General features: G+C 35.4%; 1 protein-coding gene across 8 annotated transcripts in view; it reads left to right on the plus strand.

The window, feature by feature from the left end:
- The window catches only part of LOC101568064 (protocadherin-11 X-linked), a 1,027,172-nt gene that overhangs the window by 477,032 nt on the left and 529,010 nt on the right, over nt 1-21,130 (plus strand). For 4 of the 8 annotated variants that reach the window (XM_023723774.1, XM_023723775.1, XM_023723776.1 and 1 more), the window contains exon 5: nt 12,134-12,187. The exons of 2 other annotated variants lie outside the window; for them this stretch is intronic. In XM_023723774.1, coding sequence (XP_023579542.1) covers nt 12,134-12,187 — 54 coding nt within the window. Of the gene's footprint in view, nt 1-12,118; nt 12,188-21,130 lie in introns of all 8 variants that reach the window. 2 more of the 8 variants (XM_023723772.1, XM_023723773.1) reach the window with 1 other exon arrangement.

Genomic DNA, 21,130 nt, shown 5'->3' on the forward strand with positions numbered 1-21,130 from the left:
TGGGTCTAGCAGCTTACTAGGGCTAAATCTGCCAATTGCATACTTGTCCAGCTGGTCTTGGATCTGCCTTCTCTGCTCACTTTCATTCTGCTGGGGCATGTAGAAGTAAACCTGCTGTATTCCACTGGCTAGATTTTCTGCTCCTGGTTTAGCTGACTGAGTCACTCCTAACCTCTCTGCACTGATTTCGTCCACAGTGTCCCACACAGGGCCTGTCTCCTAGAGATTCTGGTTATTGATCCCATACACCAGTCCCTGTACATGTACATTGATGACAAAATTAGACTTATGTACCTGCTGGTGTTCCTGATATTTTTTAGTACATTACATATAATAGATATTATTCTTTCATCTGTGTAAACCTGGACAAATTTTTTTCCCAATCTGTGCATTGTCTCTTCAGTCTGTTGGAGATTTATTTTGCTGCACAAATGATTTTTAATTAGATGAAATCACACTTGTTGATTCTTTGTGATATTTCCTGTGTGAATATGTTTTCCTCCCTAAGGTCTTTACCTATACCTTTCTTAAAGACTTCTACCTCTTTTACATTCTAGAATACTTACTGTTTTTATTTTAAGATGAAGATCTTTGACAAACTTTGATTTTAGATTAGTACATGGTGAAACATAGGGGTCTCATTTTATACCTCACCATGTGGAAAGGCATTTTTACCCAACATGCTCAACAAGTTTATTTGTGAGAAAGATCTAGCAACATACATTGGATCAGGGCAAAAGCATATTTATCAAGTGGTGCTGGCAAAAAAAAAAAACCTGATGGCTACATAATGCACACTTGAGCTGAATCTGTGTCTAACCATATGCTAAACAAAATCAAAATGTATGAGTAATCTAAACATTATAAAAGGACTAATGAACCTACTGGGGGTTATAGTATGACTTACACCTGACAGCATAGATGTATGCAAAAACTCAGGAGCAAACCTCCTATCACATAAAGCAATATCATAAAAAGTCAACAAAATTCACTATAACAAATCAGAAAGCTTGTGCAGTATAAAGGAAACTATAGAGCAAAGACACAACCTAATGAATGAAAAAACATTTTGCCTTTTCTTCATTAGAGTATTGTTCACTATTTTTTTCCTTTGGTGGAACCAGGGATTGAACTCAGGCCCTTGCACTTGCCAGGGAAGCGCTTATTCCACTGAGCCATCTCCCTGGCACCTTCTTTTTTTTTGGCATTCTTTAAGTCATTTGTTCATTCTTGGTTTAAAGTTGAGACTGTCTGAAAACAGGATGGCTACCTGTGCTTTTTTCTGAGGTGCTAAAGTGTGTAGTATTGTTTTTCATCCTTTGACTTTTAGCCTATGAATTTCTTTGTGAGTTAAGTGTGTTTCTTATATACAGCATACTATTGGATTTTGTTTCCAATCCACTGTGCCAGTCTAGTTTTTATTGACTTATGATGGACATTTTATTTACCTGCTGTTGTTTTCTCCTTTTTATGTTGTGGTTAATTGTTAGCTGTATTTAGTGGGTTCCTTCTGTTCTCGTTCATGGAGTTCTGATCATTTTGATCCCTCTCTAGAACATCTTTTAGTATTCTGTGCATGGTCGGCTTTGAAATAATGAAATTATTTAGTTGTTCTTTGTCATGAAAGTATTTCACTTCTCCATCAAACTTGAAAGAGAATTTTGCAGAGTGTCATAGTCTGGGCTGGAATTTGTTTTCATAGAAGACTTGAAGCACTCTGCTCCTTGCTCTTCTTGCCTTCATAATTTGCGAAGAGAAATCTACCATTATTCTGATGGTTTTTCCTTCAAATGTGATCTGTTTCTTTTCTCTAGCAACTTTCTTTATATTGTTCTTGTGCTGAATTTCTGGGATCTTGACTAGTATGTGTCTTGGTGTGTTTTTAATTGGGTTGAAGTTATTTGGAGTTCTCTATGCTTCGATTACCTGAATGTCAGATTGTTTCCTCATATTTGGGAAATTTTCTGCTATTGCTTCTGCCCATATCCTTTTTATATCTTTTGTATTGACACCTTCTTTCTCATTGATTTCTATTCTTCTCACATTGTTCCTCTTGCATCTTCTTGTTAGTAATGAATTATTTTTTCCTTCATCCTAGCTGTTTTTAAGAAATCCTTTCTTACCTTTTCACTAGCTGTTATGGCATCTTCAAATCTGAAACTGTGTCTTCACTTTCACTCAAACAGTTCTACAAGCTTGTGTTTGATATTTTAAGTTCCTCTATACCTTTTTGGCTCTGTTTCATGCAATCTATTTCTTTCCTGTGTTGCTCATTCAAGGAATCTTTTGGTTTTCTAATCTCCTCTATTTTATTAATCAGTGTTTTCTCTAGAAGCAGTTATTAAATCTATTCCTACAAGGGTTATTTCTGTTCTTATTTTCTTTATATGTTTCTTCATTTGATTCTTATTTCAGACACGATAAATTCAGATATTTCTTTTTATTTCAGAGTTTATATCTTATCTGAATTCCTTATTCCTTTCTGTGGCTGTTTATGTACTTCGGACACTATTGATTCAGACATTTCAGCTGTGTGATTTCCAGTTTGTTCTGTGGTAGTGTCCTCTGCACTTATTCTGGGTGGGCTCATTACCTATGATCACATTTTACCCCTTCTCTTTGTCATTTTGTATAACACTGTCCTCTGACGTTTGGTGTAGAGCTTTGGTGCAGATATAACCTTAGCATCTACTGAAGTTCCGGTAGAGATCTACTAAGTTTGAGTTCATCCAGTTCTGCCTGGCTTGAGTCTGGCTGCTGTGCTCAGCTCTTTTCACCTGTATCCCTTGGATGTGAACATGTTGTGCCCCTTCAGCAAAACAGGTCCTGGATTAGTTGGGTGGTTCTGGCCCCTAGTCTCTCTGCAGGGACTTCAGCTGCAGTTTTAACCCAGGGCTGTATGCAAGGCATTCGCTGGGTATGGAGGGCTCCAGGTGGTGCAGGGGCATGCAGATGCTATCCCACATTCTTGCTGGTCCTGGGTTTGAGCTTGCTCTGCAGGAGTGGTGTTGTCCTGAGAGCGCGGTGGAAGGTCTCATTCATTGGGCGAGCATGGACTTATACCATGAAGGTCCAGCAGGAACAGGGTAGCTAGGATATTCTCTCACATGCTGGGAGGGCCTGAGCTCGGGATGGCTACAGAGGGCTGAAGGCATCCAGAGAGCATAGCAGAAAGTCTCACGTGACAGGCCTGGGCTTGATCAGGGAGGGATTACAGGCTTGTGTCACAACACCTGGTTTCATAGGCTGGCTTCCTGCATGTGCATCACAGCATGCAAGTATTGAGGATTGATTATAGGTCCTTGTGTTTGGCAGGCAGGTGCTTAGACTGCTGAGATATCTCCCCAGAATAGCTATTCTCTTTGTATATGTATCCCTTTGCTTTCTGTTGAAGAATTGCATTGGGTGATATTTTGAGTACCATGCTGAATGGAAAGAGATGATAAAAGATATCCTTGTCTTCTTCCTGACTTTCAGAAGTGCTCTAAATTTTTTGAATTTACTATGATTGTGGTTAATATTTGTTAAAAGTAGTCTTTGTCATATTCATTTTTTGACTGTCTATATCTGTTTGCCTAAGTGTTTTTCTCTTAAAATGGTATTAGACTTTGTGACAAGCCTTTTATGGGTGGAAATTTATATAATCATGTGGCTTTTTGAACTTTCTCTACTTTAAGTCATGCATTATATTTACTTAATTAATTATGCTGAACTATCCTTGTACTTGTGGCTGAAATATGCTTGATCATGATATTGATCATCTTTTACATATTGTGTTTCATTTTGTATGCTAATATTTTTTGAAGAATTTTACATCTATGTTCATAGGTGAGATTGACCTATAATTCTTTTGTATTTGAGTGTTTATCTGTTTTTAGAATCATGCTGATGTTATATCCACAAATAAGCACTGTTCCTTTCACTTTTGTTAAAGAGTCTGAGTAATATTGGTAACTAATATGCTTAAATTTTTGTGCAATTTAGGCATGGATCTATGAGGTCTTGAGCTTTCTTTGGCAGTTAAATTCTTTCTTCCTGAGTAATTTTCATTGCTTAGCATTGGGTTGTAAAGCATACTCATATCTTTCTGGTTAATTTTTCGTAATTTGTATGTGTCTAGATATTTGTCCATTTCTTCAAACTTAATTTGATGGCACATGACTTTTGAATTAGTTAATATTTTCTCAATTTCAACAGTGTCTGTTGTTATTTCAATATTTTTATTTCTAATTGGATTGTTTTCAGTGTTTTGTGTTTCCTGGTAAGTCTTGATAAGAGCTTATCTCTCTTATTTATTGTTACAAACAATAAGCTCTTTTATATTTGTATAGGTTTTTTAGTCTTAATTTTATTTATTTTCCCTGATTATTATTTATTTTTGTACTTAGTGCAGGGTCTACAGAATCTCACTACACAGATTGGACTTGTAGTGATCCTCCTGTTTTTCAGCTTCCCTAGCACTGGGATTACAGGTACACACCACCACAACCAGTCTCATTTGCTGTCTCAGCTTGTCCCAGGGGCGGGGCCAGCAAGGGAGACCAAGAATCAAATCCCTGACCCCTGTATCTGCATATGCAGGTATTTTCATCTGCTGAGCTACTTGGCTGGCCCTCCCCTGATCTTTATAATTTTCTACCTTCATTTTAATTTGAGGATGGTCTGTGCTTGTTTCTGAAGTATGCTGAGATTTCTCATGAGGGTTTTTTATTTGGGCTTGCTCTATTTTCATAATGTAATTACTGATTGCAAGAAAGTTTGCTGATGAGATTGTTTCATTAGTGTCTCAGAGATTTCATTCTTTGTGTAATCATTCTCATTAATTTCCAGAAAATATTTGACATTTTCTGTGACATACTGATTATTCAGAAGTCTGTTACTAACCTTCCAACACTTCATGACTTTTCCAAACTTTTTTCTGTCATTGATTACTATTTATATTTCACAGTGATAGGAAAGCATGTGTGGGTTGTTCTCAATTCTTTGTATCTATTGAAGCAGGTTTGACTTCTTTTTTGCAATGGGTTTGCTGCAAGAGCTCAGGTGTAGTGAAAACCACCACTAAATCAAAGCCAATATGGGAAAGGAAAAGACTCACATTAATATCGTTATCATTGGACATGTGGACTCTAGAAATTCTACCACCACTGGCCATCTGATCTACAAATGTGGTGACATTGACAAAAGAAATATTGAAAATTATAAGAAAGAGGCTGCTGATCTGGGGAAGGTTTCCTTCAGGTATGCCTGGGTCTTGGACAAGATGAAAGCTGAGTGCAAGAATGATGTCACCATTGACATCTCCCTCTGGAATTTTTTTATTAATTTTATTGAGAAACAAATAGCAATGATACAGTTTGAAAACTGAATAGTAGGAGAGTTTAATAATTAATGCATTACATATTGTCTTTGCAGCGGATATTCATATTTCAAGATGCAGACATGATATCCTGTCTAAACATTATTAATACAAATTTTTCTTATCATTGAATTAAGAAAAATAGCTGTATATCTATCCTATTTTCTATGTACAGATACAAAATGGTCTTTCACTTATATCCCCTTTTTCTGTTTAGTTTTATTAGAGATGTGTATTCCATTGTCCTTTAAATATTGTAGGTACATGAATTCAACAAGATAATTCAATGTAGTCCAGTAGTCCATAATAATATTGCTTTATCTGTAGGACTGGCAATGACAGAAGTAGTTGACTTGAGCCTCTAACAGCTGAACATATTAATATGGATTTACTTTTTATATCTAGTTTTTATACTTTTCTGCTGGATGGTTAAGACCAAGATAGAGCAAGAAATATATAATGAGAAATGTAACTTCTTTACCTGACAAGGTCAGTCAAATCCCCTCAGGATTTACCCTGAATCCCTGTACCACACTTTGAAGATCCTTTTTCAGTGTCAGCCATGTGAATGAGTCATGGTAATTGCTTGACCAATTTCCCGTTTTGAAGCCTGAGAGAATGTTTTCTCTCCATGTGACTCTCCTTAGGCACACTCTACATCGTTGGTCACTTTCCTCTGTGGCCCCATAATCTTCTCAATCCAAAAATTTGGGACACTGCTGTTTTACAGGATGCTACATGATAGGTTCTCCTATGTCCTGAGTCCTCACTGACCTTGAAAGGCTAGGGGCAAAACTTTGGCTGTCCTTGCAGCCCTTCTTTTTTGTAATGTCATAGGATTTTCCTGTTACAATGCTGTATATGGTTAAATTTCTAAATTTCTGTGTAAAAATACGTAATTGTTTATTTATATTTCCTAAATTATTTATGTTCTTTTTTCTTCATATTCTGTAGGGATTTAAAGTTTACCATATCAATACTTGATGGAAAATACCTATTCCAGGTAATGTCTAAGATGTTTGATATTCAGATAGTGAGGTTAAGCTCAATTACCTATGTTATAGTGTAATAATATCATTAAACTTCTCTTCTGGAGGGTTAGCACCTTAAGTTTGCAGACCTCTGGAAATTTGAGACCAGCAAGTATTATGTGTCCATCATTGATGCTCCTGGACACAGAGACTTCATAAAAAACATGATTATAGGCACATCTCAGGCTGACTCTTCTGTCCTCATTTTTGCTACTGGTGTTGGTGAATTTGAAGCTGGTATCTTCAAGAATGGGCAGACCCATGAACATCCCCTTCTGGCTTACATAATGATTGTGAAATGACTAATTGTTGGTGATAACAAAATGGATTCCACAGATCCATCCTACAGTCAGAAGAGATACAAGTAAATGGCTACAGAATTCAGCACCTATGCTAAGAAAATAGGCTACAATGCTGCCACCATACTTTTGTGCCAGTTTCTGGTTGGAATGGTGACAACATGCTGGAGTCAAGTGCTAACATGCCTTGGTTCAAAGGATGAAAGGTCACTCGTAAGGATGGCAATGCCAGCGGAACCACACTGCTTGAAGCTTTGATTTGCACCTTATACCACTCACCCAACTGACAAGCCTTCGAGGCTGCTCCTCCAGGATGTCTACAAAATTGCTGGTATTAGCACTGTCCCTGTGGGCTGAGGGGAGACTAGTGTTCTCAAACCCAGCCTGGTGGTCACCTTTGCTCCAGTCAGTGTCACAACTGAAGTCAAGTCTGTTGAAATGCACCATGAAGCTTTGAGTGAAGGTCTTCCTGGGGACAATGTGGGATTCAATGTCAAGAATGTGTCTGTCAAAAGTGTTCATAATCATTGTAAGGGATTTTAACACCTTAATTTCTCAAACATATAGATTAATTAAACAAACTAATGAAAAGCAATAAATTTCAGAAGTGAACCACACCTTTGAATATATGAACTTAATGTAAATATACAAAGTGTTTCACCTCTGTACACCAGATTTTGCCAGTGGTAGTAAAAATTACCCACTAATGGGAGCAGCTGATTTCACTTCTCAGGTAATTATCCTGAACTTTCTGGGCCAGAGCAGTGCTGGCTATGCCCCTGTCCTGGAGTGTCACACAGCTCAAATTGCTTGCAAGTTTGCTGAGCTGACAGAAAAGATGGATCACCTCCCTAGTAAGAAGCTGGAAGATGGGCCCAAATTTTTGAAATCTGGTGATGCTGTCATTGTTGACATGACTCCCGGCAAGCCTGTGTGTGTTGAGAGGTACTCTGGCTACCCAGCTCTTGGTTCCCGATATGAGACAGACAGTTTCTGTGGGTGTCATCAAAGCTGTGGACAAGAAGTTTGCTGGAGCTGACAAAGTCACCAAGTCTGTCCAGAAAGTTCAGAAAGCTAAATGAATATTATCCCTAACATTTGCCACCCCAGTCTTAATCAGTGACTGAAGCCCAGCTTCAGAAATGTTTGTCCCAGTTAGCCATTTAAGTTTAGTAATGAAAGACTGGTTAATGATAACAATGCATCATAAAATCTTCAGAAGGAAAGAAAAAAATTTTGTGGATCATTTTTTAGTGTGTGGCAGTTTTTAAGTTATTAGTTTTTAAAATCAATACTTTTTAATGGAAACAACTTGACCAAAAATCTGTCACAGAATTTTAAGACCCATTAAAATAAAGTTTAGTGAGAGAGAAAATACGCAAGGTTGCTGACTAATATGTGATTTATTTTGGAAAAAGCATTACGTGCTACTGAAAATAATTTGTACTCTGGTGTATAGAGGTGAAATATTTTGCATATTTATGTTATATACATATGTTCAAAGGTCTGGTCCACTTCTGAAATGTATTAATTTTTTATTTGTTTAGTTGAACTATTTCTTTGAGAAGGTGAGGTGTTAAAATCCCTTACAAGGGGCTGGGGAGATGGCTCAGTAGAAAAAGCACTTGCCTGTCAAGCGCAAGGGTCTGAGTTCAATCCCCAGTTCTGCCAAAAAAATAAAATAAAATAAAACCCCTTACAATGATTATGATAATTTATTTCAATTTTCTAGTCTCAGTAATTTTTATTTTACAAAAATCAGTACTCCAGTGTTCAGTGCATATGTGTTTATCAACCTTATATCTTCTTTTTGGACTGTTCCTTAACTAGTATGTAGTGACTTTATTTCTTCTAATCAATTTTGTCTTGAAATTTACTATATTTAGTATAAGAATTGTTACTCCTGCTTGTTTTCATGGTCTTTTTTCATTAATTGTTGTTTTCCATCCTTTAATTTTTAGTCTATGAATATCTTTCTGCATTAGATAAGTTTACTGAATACAATAGATTGTTAGATTCTGTTTTTTGATCCAGTCTTCCAGTTAATTGATACTACCGTGCTGTGGTTCTGAAAAGGATCAAAATTAACTAATTAGATTACTATGTTTACATGTGAGTCTGTCCAATACCTAGGCCCCTTGTCTGGAGATGGGCAGTGAAAACACAGTAAGCAAACCTCTATGAGTCACTGTTCCTAGCTAAGGCTTGTAGTGTCATGTGAAGCCATGATGCCCTAAATTCATACTACATGACTCTTTTATTTAAGATTTTGCCATCACTCCTTTGGGAGACTATAGATTTGATTATTATACAATAACTAAGTGAGGGGCTATGAGACAGCTCAGCAGACTAACTACCTGCTTTAGCAAGTGCAGGAACTGGGATTAATCCTGCATTCACCACCAGCCCTGCCCCTGGGGCACCCTGAGCTAGTGAGAAAGTCTGGGAATGGTGGTGCATGCCTGTAATCCCAGGGCTGGGGAGGCTGAAAACAGAAGTATCATTATGAGTCTCAGCTGCGTAGTGAGACCCTGTACCAAATACACAAAATGAAAAAGAAAAAAAAAACTAAGTGATAATATTAACAAGTTAGCAAGTCTGTCTTTTTGATAATGTCATAGTTTGCGGTTTTGCAAGGGGAACAATAAAATACAAGACACATATTTTATAAGATTACTTATAGTAGTCACCCGAAGAATCATAAACAAAGGTAATGCAGGATATCTGTCTACATACAAAAGACCAAAGAACCCAGCTGAGGGCCTGGTTAGTAATAACCTGCATGAGTCCACCTGAAGACCTGAAGCACATAACAGTGCCTCCCACCAGTCCAACTAGAGGCCTAGATCCAATGGCAATGTCTCATGAAAGTCCACTTCATGGATCTGTTCTGGGAAAGCCCAAAGGTCAGTGGTGGAAGCTAAAAAATATGTGACAGCAAGATGAAGGACCTGTGCTCACAGGCTGGAGCCAGGAAGCAACATTCAAAGTAAGAACTAGAGCTCCCACAAAAGGTACCATAGCCGTACTCAGCAACAGTGAGGTCCTGAACACTTTTGAAATGATGAAGAAAGTTGAGTTCCCATCAGGGAAGCCAATATTAACAACATTTCCAGAAGAGTGAGCAATGCATGATGTTGCTCTCCAGAGCCAAGTAGCAATGCTCAAGGTGAGGATCAGAATTTTCCCAAAGTGAACTGTAGCCATTCTTGGTGATTGCTAATGACATGCAAAGGATCAGCAAGCAAAGCACAAAGGCAAGTTCATCAGGAACGTCAGCATATCAAGATATCAAACACAAGGCCCAAAGAGGATGAGCAGCTTCCAACAGCTCCAGCAGCTTCTCCAAACAGATTCCTTAACAGTTTCCCAACAGCTTCTCCAGTTCTACATTTTATGCTGCTAGAAACAGTCCTCAGATGAGCCACCCACACCCAGCACCTGCTATATCAGTTTAGCTGAGTGTAACAATTTGACCACCAACTGACAATCCACTAAAGGTAAGAAAGTGGAGGCTTTTAACATTGGGTGATATTATTCAGATGTGTTGATTTTTGCTATTGTCTTCTTTATCTGTTGGCATATCATTTGTTTTTTCTTTTATTTTTTTTCCTGTTGTTGCTGTTTATACATTTAAATAAATTTTCTCTGTGTTTTTAAATTTTTCTAATTTGTTAGGTCTGGACAATTTTGGAAGGCAGAAGACAAAATGAAAAGAAAATGAAAAATAAAATTACATCATTTCCTCTGTGTCTGGGAAGGAGGAAGTAGGAGTGGGACAAAGTGTCCTATTGTTGTGAAGGGCACATTGTTATATGTTTTAAAAGTAATAAGAGGGAAAACTATATGCTAATTTATTAGTGGGAAATTGGTATGGGAAAATATTTTTGATTGATAGAAATGTTAGAGAAAAGGTTTAAGGAAAACAATTGAAATGGTAGAGAGTATGCACCTGTAATCTCTGTGCTGAAGAGGATATAAAGAGGAGGATCAGTATGAGTCCAAGCTGTGTAGTTAGATGCTACAAAAAATACAAAACTAATAAATAAATAAATGAATAAAATAAAATAAAGCTTTAAAAAACTCAGTAGTGACTTACCTTTTCTCAGCTCCTTGGAAGGAAAAATATCTCCTTTTCGTGGATCAAATAATGCCTTTTACTGAAACCCTGCACCTCATATCCTAAAATCACATATATAGAACATATGCATCTGGCTGGACAAATAGCTCAGTGGATTAAAGAGCCTGCTTAGGCAGACGCAGCGACTGGGGTTCCATCCCTGGTGTGCTGTGCGGACCATGCCCCCAGGGCATACTGATCCTGTGATTGAAATGGCACGGTAGCTGGTGCCTATAATCCCACTGCTTGGGAGGATGAAAATAGGAGGATCACTATGAGTTTGATCTGTGTAGTGAGACTGTGACCCTGTACATTTTTTACATGTACTAAATACATTTTAAAAAAAGAAAAGAACATATGCATAGGGCCGGCCATATAGATCAGCAAATTAAAGCACCTGCTTAGGCAGACCCAGGGACTGAGGCTTGATCCCTAGAGTGCCATGCAGTGACTGAGACTGGGTGAGGTGGTGCGTACCTGTAATCCCGAGCTTGAAAGGATGAAAACAGGAGCATTTCACTGAGTTAGATCTGTGTAGTAAGACCCTTTAGACTCTGCACTAAATATATAAAAAAAGAAAATCTGCATCATATTAACAACAATACGGTAAGATTTATCACTTTAAAAACACAGAACATACTCTACCCCCCTGAGCTAAAAATTGAATTGATAGCAAACACCATCTTTCCACGATATTGATCATTTTTCTGGGGTGGTAGGTAAATATCCATACATTTGTTTGTAAATCACTTGCTATTTATTATAAGTACTAAATATACTTTTATGACATACATAAAAATTGTTTTATGATGATACACTCAGGGTAGATTTTAATTTGAAAGTCTGATTCACTCACAAATATATTTATTAAAGATATCTAGTTTTAATAATAATTGCAGAAAAACTACATCTTAAATATCAATGATAAATACTTTAAATTATCCCTAACAATTTTGTTCGTATGGTTATTGGAAGATTTAAGAGTACCACTATAATATAAACTCCACAAGATAAAATATTTGTTTTCTTTCGGTTGCTATATCTGCAATACTGTAAGTCTCAATAAATTATTTGCTAAATAAATAATTGTAATATATAAAAAGAATTTACCCAAGGAGAGGGTCTTTAAATTTCCTCTAATTGGCTATTTGCACAAAGAAATACAATTACATTGAACTATGTTACAAAAATCCATAAAAATGATTGAGCACAATACCTTTTGTTTTCTACTTTCATTAAACTTTCTACTTTTATCAAACAAATATTTTGAAAAAATTTATTTACTATCTTTCTGAAATCAATGAATGAGATTCTACAATTTTACACCCCCTTGAAAGAGTTAACAACTGTGGAGATGTGGACTCATTCTCTACCACAGGTATGAAAAAGCAATATTTTTCACATTTCTACATTATTCTTTTAATGAAGAATTTCAAAATCACTTTATGAATATTTGATATTTAAATTTTAAATTAACAATAGACCAACAAAGCCGATGAAATAGCTCAGCACATTAAAGCACTTGCTTAGGTAAGCTTAGTGATGTGCAAGGACCATAATCCTAGCGCTGGGTATCACCATGAGTCCAGTCTGTGTAATGAGACCCTATAACAAACAAATACATAAAAAATCAAGAGGACTATATCAACACAAGGAAAGGTCCCTAAATGTACATTGTAGCCATGCAAAATATAATAACTAAAAGAAGTGCTAGATTTTTGAGGTTTAAATTTCCACTCTTAAGGGCAGAAACAAATTAAGTTTATATTATTTTTTTAAAGTAGTAAATAATTTTTAGAAGAAGTAAATATTTCAATGAACAAATAGCCTATGACAAAGTTTTGCTAGTCTCTAAGGAAGGTGGTATGAATTGCAGAAAGATGAGAGAGAGTGTCCTCCCAACAGAATGATCTCATTATGCAGATAGTCTTTCAGTTATCAGAGAAATAGATACCACATTCAGTGAAAATATGCAGACATTTCAATCTACTTTTTCTCTGTGATGATTTTCTTGCTTAGGGGATTCTAGGAAAGAAACCTGGGATAATTGCATTTCTTTCACAAAAACCTGTTCAATGAGGGAAGGGAGTGTCAGATAAATCTTCTCTGACTTAGAAAGAGAGAATCAAAGGACATTTTCAGAATTTGGTGCAAATTCAGCTTCTACAGCATTCCAAATTCATTTAGTTCCAAATATTCAATATGCCAATGTGTCATAGTTTTGGATATAGTTTGCTGCACTACAACACACTTAAATGATTTTTATACATGTATAAGAAATGCTTTTCAGTACTATATCACAGTGAGTTCAATTTACCAGATGCTACTGTACTGGATTCTAGTGCTCAAAAATGTGACAGTAAACATATATTTCTTTGTAGTGTATTTAATAATGGTAGAATAAAAGTTTGTTTGTTGAATCCAGTACAAGTGATCCTGAAAAAGTATTTTATAAGTGCTTTCCTACATTAACAATATTTATATTTAGTTCTGGCATCACAGATTGGAAAACTGAGAAATAGTGTTCATAGTATGATTTAAATATAACCTATCTGGCAAAACTTGTGTTCATCAAATTAGGAAAATTTCAGTAAAATTAAAAATGTTTAACTCAAAAAAATACTCATTCTACATTCCCACCAGCAGTGTAGAAGGGTTCATTTTTCGCCACAGCCTCTTCAACATTTTTGTTGGGTGATTTCTTTATGATAGCCACTCTTTCTGGGGTGAGATGATATCTCAATGTTGTTTTAATTTGCATTTCATGGATGGTTAGTGATGTGGAACATTTTTTCATATATTTATTCTCTTCTTTAATTTCATCCTCTGAGAAGCATGAGTTCATTTCAGATGCCCATTTCTGCAATGGGTCTTTAAATTTTGGGGCACTAGTGTTTTTTAGTTCTTTATAAATTCTAGAGAACAGACCTTTGTCTGAGGACTTCTTTGTCATGATTTTTCCAAATTTTTGGGTTGCCTTTTCACTTTGTTGGTAATTTCTTCTGACGTGAAAAAACTTCTTAGTAAGAGCAGGTCCCAGTTGTTAATTCTTTCAACATTTTCCTGTGCAATTTGATTTCTGTTCATGCATTCATTGCCTACCCATATGGACTGAAGAGTTCCTCCTATATTCTCTTCCAGGAGATATAGTGTCTCTGCTTTTATGTTTAGATCTTTAATTCATTTTGACTTTAGTTTAGTGCATGGTGATAGACCTGGGTCAAGTTTGAGTTTTCAACATGTAGAGAGTCAGTTTTTCCAGTACCATTTTTTAAAGAGGCTATCTTTCTTCCAGTGAGTATGATTGGTCCCTTTGTCAAAGATGGAAATCAGTGTGGAGACTCCTTGGAAAAGTTGGACTGGAAATCCCATTTAAAACAGCTATTTTTTTTTTACTGGGAATTTTCCTGGAAGATAGGAAAACATCATATCATAGTGATATAGGTGTGCCTATGTTTATAGCAGCTCAATTTGTGATAGCCAAATACTGGAAACAGCTAACATGCCCATCACCTGAGGAATGGTTAAAAAAGGTGTATTTTCACATAATGGAGTATTACTCAGCTATAAAGGATGATAAACTCGAAGCCTTTATATTGAAGTGGATGCCACTTGAACATATAATCATAAGTGAAATAAACCAGATACACATGTTTAAATATCGAACAATTTCCGTAGTATAAGATCTCAAAAGATGAAATACAAATAGAAGTGTATAATAGAAAAGGAAAGCAGAAACTCGAGGACTAACTAATCAAAAGAGGGAAAGGAGGAGATCTAGGAAACATGTCAATGTAAAGAAATACAGTTTTATGTAGAAGATGGGCAAGACAATGATTCTGAGAATCTCCAGAAGATTTTTTAGTCTAGTAGTTAATTGGAAAGATTCTCCCCCCCCCCTGACTAATTATATATACTGATACCTGTGAACTAAGCAACAGCAATGAAGAGGGTAATCTTTAATTGTAGTCTCATGCTTGGAGTTCCTGTCATTCTGGTCTTCTGAATACTGGCTGCTTGTCCTGAGATACCTGTTGTTGCTGTGCGGTCTCTCAGGTAGATAATTGTTCAAAAACAAAGGGGTGGCGAATGAATGCAAGAGATATGAAAAGGAATGTTGTGGGACTGTCCTGATTCAAGGTTGTATATGGTTAGATTTTTGGACTTATGTGCAAATATAAGAAGTATATAATTCTTTATGCCTATTTTTAAAATATATTCTAGTCAGGGTGAGAATCTTTCCAATTAACTGCTAGATTAAAAAATCTTCTGAAGATTCTCAAGATCATTGTCTTGCTCATCTTTTACATATAACTGTATGGCTTGACATTGTCATGTTTCCTAGTTCTTCTCCTTTCCCTCTCTTGATTAGTTAGTCCTTGAGATCCTGCTTTCCTTTTACTTATATTATATCTTTCTATTTGTATTTCTTCTTTTGAGTTCTTATACTAGGGAGACTATACGATACTTACACATGAGTGTCTGGTTTATTTCACTTATGAGTATATGAAAGATTCTCACCATGACTAACTATATATACTGATACCTGTGAACTAAGCTACTGCACTGCAGATGGTATTTTGTAATAGTACTTTCATGTTTGGAGTGCCTGTCATTCTGGTATTCTGAATATGGGCTGCTTGTCATGACATGCCAATTGCTGCTATGATGTCTCTTAGGTAGGTAGATGCTCAAGAAGAAGCGGGTGGTGAATGAAAGCAAGAGACAGGAAAAGGAATATTGTGGAACTGTCCTGCTTCAGGGTTGTATATGGTGAGATTTTTGGACTTATGTGCAAACATGAGAAGTATATAATTCTTTATCCTATTTTTAAAATATAATCTAATTTTTAAATGTTTTTATCATATTATGTAGGGACTTAAATTCAGCATATCAATACTTGATGAAAAGTAGCTATTCTTTATTATGCCTATGATGTTCGATATGCAGAGAGATAGTGAGGTTAAGCTTAATAGCCTAAGTTGTTTGATAATAACAATAAACTTGTCTTCTGGATAGTTAACAACCTAAGTTTGCAGACCAAAATTAGAGAAAAAGGAGGGCTACAAGGAAAGCCAACATTTTGGCCGTAACCTTCTAAGGTCAATTAAGAGTCAGGACATGTGAGAATTTGTACTGTAACATCATGTAACTCAGTAGTTTCCCAAATTTTCTGATCAAGAAGATTATGGGGCCAAAGCGGAAAGTGATCGATGATGTAGAGTGTGCTTAAGGAGAGTCACTTGGAGAGAAAACACTCTCTCAGGTTTTCACAGAGAGCACATTGGCCAAGCAACAGCAGTGACTCATCCACATGACTGACACGGAGAAAGGTTCTACAATCTGAGGTACAGAATCTCAGGATAAATCCTGAGGGTATTTCACTGACCTTGTCAGACCCAAAAGCTACAACTTTTGTTGCATAGGTCCTGCTTTACCTTGGTCTTAACCATACAGTAGAAAAGTATGAGGACGAAATATAGGAAGTAAAGCCATGCTGTTATGTTGAGCTGTGGGGGACTCAGGTCAATAAATTCTGACATTGCCAGTGAAGTGAAAGACCCAATACTATTATGGACTACTGAACTCCTTTAGAATATTTTTCTGAGTTTACACACCTACAATATTTAAATGATTGAACTTAACAAGAAAAGGGTATACAGATGAATACCATTTTGTATCTGTGTATTCAAAGGGGTTGGAATTGATATATAGTTACATCTCTTAATGAATAGAGGGATTTGTTCTAATGGTGTTTGTGAGTAGGAGATCAAGTCCACATCATGTACAGCAATTAACCACTAGGAAGAATGTATGCAATGTGTTAATTACTGAAATTGTCCTACCAATTTGGTTTGAAAGTGTCTCATTCCCCTTTGTTTCTCAATAAAATTATGAAAACAATACTCATTTTTGGTTGTTGTTTTAGTCACCCTATGAGATATTTTTAAGGAAACCACTTTTACTGATTTCAGGTAGAACAGCTCAAAATATGACTAATAAATCTTAGAGCCAGGGAGATAGCTCAGTAGGATAACTACCTGCCTTGCAAGCACAGGGTCCTGAGTTTAATCCCTATTACCATTAGAAAAAAAAAATATATATATATGACAAACAAATTATTCAAACTTGTTTTCTTAGTAAAGACTGTGAGGGTGCTTTTAATATTACAGTGTGAAGAGCAATACGTAAAATGTTCCCGTCCTGTTTAGTGTTCTGTATTCGGTTAACTTACTGTTATTAAGGTGAAGATCATGATTCTTATTTCTTGAATGCCAAATTGAAAACCATAAATTATATTCTACCTAGTTACTTTCATATGATTTTGTTTCTTTCAATATAAATTAATTCAGAAAATGTGGACATTTCATAATATACATTATTAGATAAATAACATAAGTGGAATAGAGGAAGAATCATATTTGTTTATTGTTTCATGTATGCTTCTGAAATTCATTAAAACAATATATTCTGTAATGCCATCTTATAATATTTCATATTAAAATTCATGTTCATTGTGTAGGGTTGCAATATTGATTCATACAATAGAGAAAAATGGTTAAATTAATGAAGGTAAATTGCAATTTTTGAATTACTGAAGTCTATATTAGTACTTATACCAAATTTTAAACTTTGTTCATGTTTTACACCTGTGACTGAGACTGAAGAAAAGAGATGAAAATGTAGCATGCCAAATGAACATTGTGTGCAAACAATCCTATCAACAATTTTGTCAAAAAATACATAATTTTACTATCAGCTTATTAACTCATTTATTAAGAAACTATCATCCTTCAGAATATCATTTTGATAAAAAGTTTGTAATTTTGCTAATTGCTAATTGATTGATTGATTGATTGACTAATGAGGTTCTGGAGCAACACATGGTAGGAAAGTATACTGCAAGTGAGCTAAATTTCCACTTTTAAAATTTATTTATCTATTTTATTTTTTTGTGGTACTGGGGATTAAACTCAGGATCTTGTGCTTACCAGGCAAGCGCTTATTCCACTAAGCTATTTCCCCAGCCCTAAATTTCCAGTTTTAAAATATGTGCCTCAAGATCCAGAAATTTATCCTCTCAATTTGACATAAGCCTAATGCTGATATATAATTAACTGTCAGAAGAAATTAGCAATTATTATTTATTATATGTCCACCATGCACAAGATAACTAATTGGGAATATTTTGTCAAGCCATTTAGTTATAGTTTATTGTATTCTACTAACTGGAGTGCTATGTAATTTATTAATTGCTCCCCATTTTCAGTTTTCATAGTTGTTAATATTTTCTTAGAAAAAATGAATTTTTGGACTTATTGGCAAACACTTATTCTACTGAGTTATCTCCTCAGCACTTATTCTATTGAGTTATCTCCCCAGCCCTATTTTTTTTTTTCAGAACCGGGGATTGAATTCAGACCCTTGCACTTGCCGGACAAGTGCTTATTCGACTGAGTATTCTACCTTCCCCTGATTTTTGTTCAAAATCTTTTTAAAATACTTTTAAAACCTTAGTAGGTGCATAACTTGGCTGTTCCCATCTGCTGTAGCAAACATGACAGCACCTGTATGATCCATAAAGAATATCCTGAGCTATTCAAAAATGATTTTAAGCAGATTTGAACAAGCTTTATGTATGTCAGTCTATCTGTAGATTTATTTTTATAATATGGCATTTATAACAATCTAATCTTTGCCCTTTCCATAATAAATTAAACCTCCATCTTGTATGCTACTATTTCATAACACTTATATGGTAATGACTTAAGGAGTCTAGATATGAATAATTATCTTTGAAAAACTAAAAATACTTGTATATTTCTTAGGGACTTAATTTTCTTTGACTTTTGATGGGAATTGACTTGCTTGTGAAAAATAATTTTTACATTAAAATGAATGTGAGATTGTAAATTAAATAGAAAACAGCAGTACTTAGTATCTACCATGCTACCTTAAATATAGAATTTTGTGAATATGTCTTATATTCTCCAATAATTGACTCAGAAGAAGAAGAATGCTGGATAACTTCACTAGAATGTGTGGCTTATGTGCTTTCTCTTATTCTATATGAATAACCTGAAACTTAACAGCCACATTTAATGTTTAATAATTGTTTCACAAAGAATATTTAACTGACCTTTTTTTAGTTTAGAAAGTATATAAAACAATGAAGCACTATAAAATGATTCAAAATAAAGAAAAAAGCGGAAATAAAGACCATTTGTGAAAGATAATGGAAGACATATATATCTATAGAATTAAAACAATGTATATGTAAATTTATTATGTACTAGATGATGACCTCAAAAACAAAATTATGGATTAAACTCTCATTATAAAACTATTACTGTTATTGAATCTCTCATTACTACTCTTTTCTGTGTAATACCACTGATGAAGTTAGGCACCAAAAGAGGTACCTATTTTTATATTTTTAAATATAAAAATATAATATATATCATATATCATATGCTATACTGTTATTTTATTTTATTAACATATTATTTATTATATATTATGTTATTCAAATCTTGAAGCCCTGTCCCAAATACAGTACCCTTTTTCTGGTCATAATATTTGACCAATCTTTAATACTTATATCTAGTAATATGAACAATAAATTTGAGAATACTGATATGCAATATCACAGTGCACTTTTTTATGTATTTGGCACAAGCTATCATTATGCAGCTAGGACTGACAGTGATCTTCCTGTTTTCAACTTCCCCAGCGCTGTGATTACAGGTGTGTGCCACCACACCCGGTCGGTGGCTGGCTCATTGCGCCCAGGGGTGGGCCTGGCACTGCATATGGTGTGGGAATTTAACCCTGGTCACCTTGTTCGCCTAAAGAAGAACGTAATCTACTTAGCCATCTTGCCAGCCCTGCAATTTTAGTCATTAGTAACATTTATTTTTATTACTGCTAAAGACATTATGCTAAGTGTTGTACAGTAATTATTCCTTTTATTTAGTCTTTATAATAGTATTGGTGAGACATAATTACCGACATTCTTTTTTCTAGTTAAGGAAGCAGAACTTCAGATAGGCTAAATAATATCCCTAAAGATACATAGCTTGAAGAGCTGAATAGAAACATTTAAATATAAATGTATCTGAAGCCATAGTCATTGCCCAGCCATACTGTGTTTGCATTTTTATCACATAATTTCTCAGTGAAACTGTATCCCAGATCTAAATATTACAGCCATTGATTCCCATAGCATGTTAATATCAGAAATATACCCAGTAAGTGCCATGGCCACAGATAAAAATTTTGTGAACCTAACACCAGTCAAATGCACATTATAACAGTTGAGGACAATTCTTCTGGAGATCCTGGACTAAAAAGTATTTGCAACCAACTTTCAAAGGAAGTTGTTAATGAGGATGTTGATATTTAATTGCTGGTAGGCTTAGGGAAATAAATGTAGAATTCAAACATCATTCAGGGTAGGGAGATAGTTTGGTGGCATAATGTATGCCATGGAAGTACAAGGTCCTGTGTTTAACTCCAGGTACTAAAATAAACAAATAAATAAATAAATAAATAGCACTCAGTGTAATAATAATGCAAATGAATATAATGTAGATTTTCAATTTTCAGTGCTACCACTGAAACAAATCCTATACTGTGTGACAGATTTTTGTATACAGTATTGCCTTATGACTCATAAGACTGTGCATAATTTCTTGTCCTGCCTCACATCCAAGAAAATCAAGTAGTATTTATAATCAGAGGGTAGAAGATGGCATTGAAGATGAAGAAGGAATCCCTTGCCCCTCCGAAAGCTGAAGCCAAATCAAAAGCTTTGAAGGCCAAGGGGGCAGTGCTGAAAGGCATGCACATACAAATAAAAAAGATATGAATATCTCCCACCTTCCACTGTGCCAAGACACTAAGGCTCCAAAGGCAGCCCAAATACTCTTGGAAGAGCACCCCCAGGGAAAACAAGCTTGAACACTATGCCACCATCAAGTTCCCCATGAGCAAAGAGTCAGTCATGAAAATGATTGAGGACAAGAACCCACTCGTGTTTGTTATGGATGTCAAAGCCAATAAGCACCAAATCAAACAAGATGTAAAGTAGCACTATGACACTGATGTTGCCAAGGTCAATACTTGAATCAGGTGTGATGGAGAGAAGAAGGCGTATGTTCAGTGGGCTCCTGATTATGATGCACTAGATGTTGCCAACAAAATTGGCATGATCTCAACTGAGTCCAGCTGGCTAATTCTAAATATATACTGTTTTCTCAGTAAAATAATAATAATAATAATTAATAATCATCATCATCATAATAATAATCAGAGGGTA

Source organism: Octodon degus, unplaced genomic scaffold (assembly GCF_000260255.1).
Source record: "Octodon degus isolate 3935 unplaced genomic scaffold, OctDeg1.0 scaffold00103, whole genome shotgun sequence".
NCBI classification, from domain to species: Eukaryota; Metazoa; Chordata; class Mammalia; order Rodentia; family Octodontidae; genus Octodon; species Octodon degus.